The sequence below is a fragment of the Centropristis striata genome, chromosome 10 (genome assembly GCF_030273125.1).
Source record: "Centropristis striata isolate RG_2023a ecotype Rhode Island chromosome 10, C.striata_1.0, whole genome shotgun sequence".
NCBI classification, from domain to species: domain Eukaryota; kingdom Metazoa; phylum Chordata; class Actinopteri; order Perciformes; family Serranidae; genus Centropristis; species Centropristis striata.
In genome coordinates this window covers 4,643,233-4,650,136 of record NC_081526.1, presented here as the reverse complement: position 1 = coordinate 4,650,136, position 6,904 = coordinate 4,643,233, and the positions used below count along the sequence as shown (strand labels likewise).

At 37.1% G+C, this 6,904-nt stretch overlaps 1 protein-coding gene across 1 annotated transcript in view; it reads left to right on the top strand.

Annotated features, from left to right (window-relative positions):
- Positions 1-3,743: 3,743 nt before the first annotated feature.
- ikzf2 (IKAROS family zinc finger 2) overlaps positions 3,744-6,904 on the top strand; it is a 49,439-nt gene continuing 46,278 nt past the window's right edge. The window contains exons 1-2 of the mRNA XM_059343494.1: positions 3,744-4,116; positions 5,535-5,570. Of these exons, the coding sequence (XP_059199477.1) occupies positions 5,543-5,570 (28 nt within the window). The 5' untranslated portion in view covers positions 3,744-4,116; positions 5,535-5,542. The remainder of the gene's footprint in view (positions 4,117-5,534; positions 5,571-6,904) is intronic.

The following is a 6,904-nucleotide window of genomic DNA, read 5'->3' as shown; positions in this document are numbered from 1 at the left end:
CAACAATAGCTGTCTGCAGTCTTGACACGACTACATGACAAGACTTCTAATTTGTAAATTTATGCTTCTGTTCGGGGCTTTGGTGGGAGATTGTTTCAGGGTTGAGGGTGGGGTGATGATTAGTTTTATTTCTATTTGGTACTATTAAGTCTTAATAATGTCTAATATTTTGAGTACAATCAGCAGAATGTAGAATTTTTCTGAGTATTAAATTATTCCTCATACCTGCTCAGGGACTACAAGCAAAAAATAAATGTCCAGACTTAGTATAAATAAATGTAGAGAGCTGTATGGAGGATGGATATAGACAAATAAATATAGAGGAATGTATGGCATTGTGTTTTGTACAGTGGATAAATGACCATATAAGAAGAAGACTTAAATTAGCAGTTAAACAAAATATTGCACGGCTATTGCACGATAGATAGATGGATGGATGGATGGATGGATGGATGGATGGATAGATAGATAGATAGATAGATAGATAGATAGATAGATACATAGATAGATAGATAGATAGATAGATAGATAGATAGATAGATAGATAGATAGATAGATAGAAGGACACTTCAGAAGTTAAAAAGAAGATCAGTTTGTAGGCAAGGCTATAATTAATTATACTGATGATATAATGGCAACAATGCTATAGTGACGGTTATTGCACAATTTCACGGTTATTGCACATAATTGACATTATTGATTCATCAATAATATTTTCTCACAAATTTGCCACATTATTTAACTACAGCAATATAATATTGGATCATCACACATTATCTGCGGGATAGAAGGCATGTAGAACCTGATAATGTAATAAATTCCCGATAATGTAATAACTCCGATAATGTAATAAAAATCTTCACTTGAGTCCATTGAAAATGTAATAAAACCTGATAATGCAATAACTTCCCGATAATGTAATAAAGTGCATTTCCCAATAATGTAATACACTTTTTACCAATAATGTAATAAAGTATGACACCATGCACCTTTAGATTTAAAGAAGCTGTTGAATGCATTCGGTTGTCATGGATACCTTGTTTGTGAAAAACGGATGAACGGGTCTAAAGTTGATCAACATTCAACTTTGACCTGTTGGTGGCGCTAGAGCTCTTGAGCTAGAGTTGATACACAGTATCACCACTTGAACCCAAGTAATGGGTGGTCTGCTGTTAAATTATTACAATATTGGGGAATTATTACATTATCAGGACTTAGGAAATGAAGGCTAACCTGATAATGTAATAACCTCCCATTAATGTTATACTTTATTACATTATTGGTTAAAAAAAGTGTATTACATTATTGGGAAATGCACTTTATTACATTATTGGGAAGTTATTACATTCTCAGGTTTTATTGCATTTTCAATGGACTCAAGTGCAGATTTTTATTACATTATCGGGGTTATTACATTATCGGGAATTTATTACATTATCAGGTTCTACAAGGCATATAGTGAGTGTATAGGCTACTGTATGTCCTTGGTACGCTATTATCCCTATAGAAAAAATGAAATATTTTCTCACAAATTTGCCACATTATTTAACCACAGCAATATAGTATTGAAACATGATACATTATCTGCAGGATAGAAGGCATGTAGAACCTGATAATGTAATAAATTCCCGATAATGTAATAAAAATCTGCACTTTAGTCCATTGAAAATGTAATAAAACCTGATAAAATAACTAATGGAATTATTACATTATCAGGACTTGCGAAATGAAGGCTAACCTGATAATGTAATAACTTCCCATTAATGTTATACTTTTTTACATTATTGGTAAAAAAGTGTATTGCATTATTGTGAAATGCACTTTATTACATTATCGGGAAGTTATTACATTATCAGGTTTTATTACATTATCACGTTCTACAAGGCATATAGTGAGTGTATAGGCTGCTGTATATCCTTGGTACACTATTATCCCTATAGAAATTATTATTACATTATCAGGACTTGCGAAATGAAGGCTAACCTGATAATGTAATAACTCCCATTAATGTCATACTTTATTACATTATTGGTAAAAGTGTATTACATTATTGGGAAATGCACTTTATTACATTATCGGGAAGTTATTACATTATCAGGTTTTATTACATTTTCAATGGTCTCAAGTGCAGATTTTTATTACATTATCGGGAATTTATTACATTATCAGGTTCTACAAGGCATATAGTGAGTGCATAGGCTACTGTATGTCCTTGGTACACATTTTCTCACAAATTTGTCACATTATTTAATTACAGCAATACAGTATTGAAACATCACACATTATCTGCAGGATATAAGGCATAATAGTCAGTGTATAGGCTGCTGTATGTCCTTGGTACACTATTATCCCTATAGAAAAAATAAAATATTTCCTCACAAATTTGCCACATTATTTAACCACAGCAATATAATATTGAAACATCATACATTATCTGCATGATAGAAGGCATATAGTGAGTGTGTATAGGCTGCTGTGTGTCCTTGGTGCACTATTATCCCTATAGAAATACTTGTACAGGAGGACAGTGACGCTCTCGTCGCCACAGGAATAAACGCTGTCTGCAGCCTCAGAAATAAGAGGCCCCCCTTTGTAACCTAATCGATCGCCGAGCAGAGAGGCAGTCTGGGTCCACACTCTGTGATCGGTTTCTCTGTGTCAGACCAACTTCCCAGAATAGCAACTCGGGCGGGTTGTCTGCCGGAGGAGATGGAGGAGGAAGTCAGTGGTGGATTGAACAACTGTTGCTTTGCTGCTGTTGCTGCTGTTGCTGCTGCTGCGGAACCAAACTACCTTTCAGTCCGCGCTGCATGGCGCATGTCGGGCTAGAATGAAGTCTATTCCAAAGCGAGACATTGAGTCGGGGATCAGTGTGCAAGTTCATGGGATTATATAAACTCCTGCGTGTTTAAGGTAAATGAAAAAAGAGAGATGAGAGAGAGGGAGCATTAATTAGCACATGAATCGGTTTCCTGTGTTAACTGTCGCTGCTTTTACTGTTCAGTATCATGCGACTGGCAGTGGCTGCTGGAGGCGCATGTCTGCGGCAAAGGCAGACAAGGAGCGTCTGTCTGCTGAATGGAGAGAGCCAGACGGGCTGTTCCGTGCCGTGCTGTTCCGTGCTGTGCTGTAGACTGCGGTGATCGGATAACCTGTTGAATTGCAGCTGTCAGTCAGCTCCAGAGCCACAAAATCACTAGAAACACAGCGCGGTGCCACAATAAGAACCAAACTAGCTTCTTCTTCTACGATTTTTTTTTTTTTTTGCAGGTTGATTGTTTCCAATGTGATCTGTCTGCAAAATACAGTTCAATTCTCACATTCATTGCATTTCTGCTGACACAAAGTCCTTATACTAGGAAGTGGTGTGGAAATAAATCGAGAAAGGTTTTAATTTCTGCACTTTCTGTCATATTATTATTGGTATATTGTGATCTGGGTGGACGTGCAGCAGTTTATGTGCCACTATACATCTTATTCCCATTCGTGAGGCTCTATACCTTGGTTCACATCTCTGATCCACGGTAGCTTTTAGAGCTCAGCCTACCCACGGATTTCCAAGTGTAACATAGCTCGGCTGCTCCCTGGCTAATTCCTTAGGAACCGGTGGATCCAGTTTGATCCATCCCTCTCTTTCATTCCCTTCACTTCACCAACTTGTTGAGTCTTCCCCCCTTTCTCTCTCAGTGTTCCTACTGTAACAAAAAGAAGAAAAGAAAGAAAAAAAAAAAGTGCGCCGTAGTTGAGTTGTGCGACTTGTGAAGAAATGTCGCAAGTCAGAGTGTAGAGCTCGGTGGGACGGTGTCGCTTTTAAAGTGGAAAAGTCGACGGGACGCGCGCAGAGGAGCTTTGACGCACCAACACCTGTAGGATTCGGTAGATGCGCTCCTCTGTTTTATCATTATCACACGTTCCTTTCATTGGACTGCTGCTGAAACATGCTCACCTGAAGAAAAAACTGCTTTTTGTAGTGTTGTGTGAGAGCCCACTGGACCTTTATAGTCAATTTTGACTTTTTTTGTCTCACTAAAGGGAGGTGGAGACGCTCAGCACCCCCCTCCCTCCGTCCTTTGACTGAAATCACCAACTAATTTTGCACATTGGAGACGCTTGAAGGTAAATATATGATATATATGATGTTCTTTTTCTCTATATTGCATGTTCTTTGTTTTGCTTTCAGGTTTCACTTTTTATTATCATGAGGAAATAACCAGATTCTAAAACTTTCAGGGACTGTAAAGTGTAAAGTTTCCTCCATTAAGCTACAGAGGGAGGCTGAATTAAGAGCTCAGAGCATTTAGGATATAGTATTTGGCTTTGAGTCAGTTGAACTATCATCTTTGTTTGACAGTAAACTGCTATTACATCATAGTCAATTCCAGTGAAACTGACTAATGATGTGCATCCACTCGGCCTTTCAGCCAAAAAAGTTCCTGCAATGACATCTTGTGAGTTTTATTCTTCAAGTGAAAGCTGTTTGTTCATCAAGGAAGTGCACTGCTATTCCAAATTATACCTCATAACTTATATTACTCTTATGCTATCTGTGTTGACTTTAACAAATATGATACACAACGATAAAAAAGAGTCGAGGGATAAAGATAGAGAGAAGAGAATAGAACTTCCTAAAAGAACCCTGTTGATACCATGTATTATCGACATGCTGATAAATGTTAAACATACCTATAAAGGTTTAATAATTAAGCATGTTTTTAAAGTTAATCATGTTTTAAAGTTGATCTTTACACTGTTGAATGACTTGTGTTTGATTTTTGATTTATTTCTATTTATTTTGTTAGTTGTTCGGTCAGTCTAAGGTGTTTTTGGCACAGTTTTGCACAAAAAGTTCAGCTGTAACCTGAATTAAATCATTGAATTTTCCCTATTTTTTTAACTTAAAGCTACACAGTCATCACTCTGTCACTGTAGTGAATGTGTACATTTATATATTGTTGTTTGCCTGTTTAACAAGAAGACTACGGCTTACATAATCAATCGAATCATTAAACACTCAATAAAAGCCTCAAGCCGTAATTGTGTAAAATGCAGAAAAGATTTATCTTTCCTTTAACTTCTACAGGAACATTTGTACAGAGAGAAGATGAAACTAAAACTATCTGTTAACACATTGAGAATAGTTAATAGGGTAGCTTGCTAAATATATGTGACCACTTCTCGAATAAGAAACTTGCACAGAGCAGAGTCTCTGTTGAAATGCACCTCAGAGCTCTGGAGTTCATGCATGTGAAGCTGCTCAGCAGCCTCGAATTTTAGGTATTAATTATGATTTTAAACTAATTAATAGTCTTCCGGTTGGGGGTGTTTGTATCGAAACCTGATCAAGGTTAACTCTGAGGGCGAACACCATTGTTGCATGCTGTTATAATCACAGAGTTCCGGCTGAACAGCTTTTGAAAAACACTTTTGATTTTCCAATTTACGAATCAAGACAAGAAATAGAGGCATTTTGTAAAAAAAAAACACCATAATTCTACAGAAGGTGTTGCAGTAATCTTTCTTTTTATTCCCTGCAGCACTTGAAATGGAGGCTCCTGATGGCTACTGTGCAAGTAAGTCCTCATATCGCTTATATTCAATGTGCATGACACCCAAACTGTACATCCAGAGTCAGAGTTTATGCACTAAATAGGAATGTGTGTGTGTGTTTTATTGTACTGATGACAATGATTGTGCATGGCTGCTAATATGTCATTTTGACCTCAACGTTATTGGCATATTTTGGCGTTAACGTGCCTTCAAACTTCTTGATAAAATGCTGATGCAGAAAAAAACAACAATAACTTTGCATTGACAACACCATAAACATTTCAAAGGGATTTTCCCCCAGTGCAGCCTTTTTCCTGTTCACCCCTTAAAGCTAGAGAAAACCAACATCCTGTTGAATGCAGCAGATACTGGATACGCGCTTTGTGGTGCTCCATTGCCCTTTGCTGGTTTCCTTTGGGCAGGTCGCTAGAAAATATCTCAAATATCCCCCCCACACCTTGTATTTAGCTTCAGTATGAAGATGTCAAAAACAGGTAGCATGTTGTTTATGACATCAGCGGATATCTTAAGGTCTCCATCGGGGGTTTGAGCTTATAGGAACAGTTGAGAGGCGGAGTAAAGGTGGTGTAGAAGAAGAAATGGAGGCTCTTCCTCTCCCTGTCCGTCCGTGGGTCGCTTGGAACAAAGTAGTCTGTTCCGTTTGCACGAAAACTGCGGAGGACAAAAGTCTTTGAATGCATCCTTATAACAGCCCATGCATTTTACTATATGCTCAATATATTAGCAATGCACGGCTCACTATGAGGGAATATGTTGTGTAAATGCTCCCAAACACACAATCAATACGACACTAAATCCTCCCATCCCTTCTTATATACGCAAACATAATCTTCTAACCACCGTCACACTGTGAACAACACATATATACTCTATTATCATAGTGTGTTGTACTCATCCACCGCACTATTATATGTCAGAAAGAGAAATAGTTTATATCGTGGGTCTCCAACTCGCGGCCCGCGGGCCAATTGCAGCCCTCGTGATGATATTTTGTGGCCCCCACCTTGATATGAAAGTTTAATGTGAGTTTTATATGAATGGCACTTTACCGTGTTGTGTGGAAGGTCCCTTTAATTACTTTTTTTGGTAATTTTGTGTGTTTTTTTGGTAATTTTGTGTCTTTTTTAATCATTTTGTGTCTTTTTCTAAATAATTTTGCGTCTTTTTTTAGTAATTTTCTGTCTTTTTTTGGTAATTTTATGTCTTTTTAAAATAATTTTGTGTCTTTTTTAAAATAATTTTGTGTCTTTTTAGGTAAGTCTGTGTCTTTTTTTGGTCATTTTGGTTCTTCTTAAAGTAATTAATTTTTACTGTCATTTTGTGTCTTTTTAAAAAT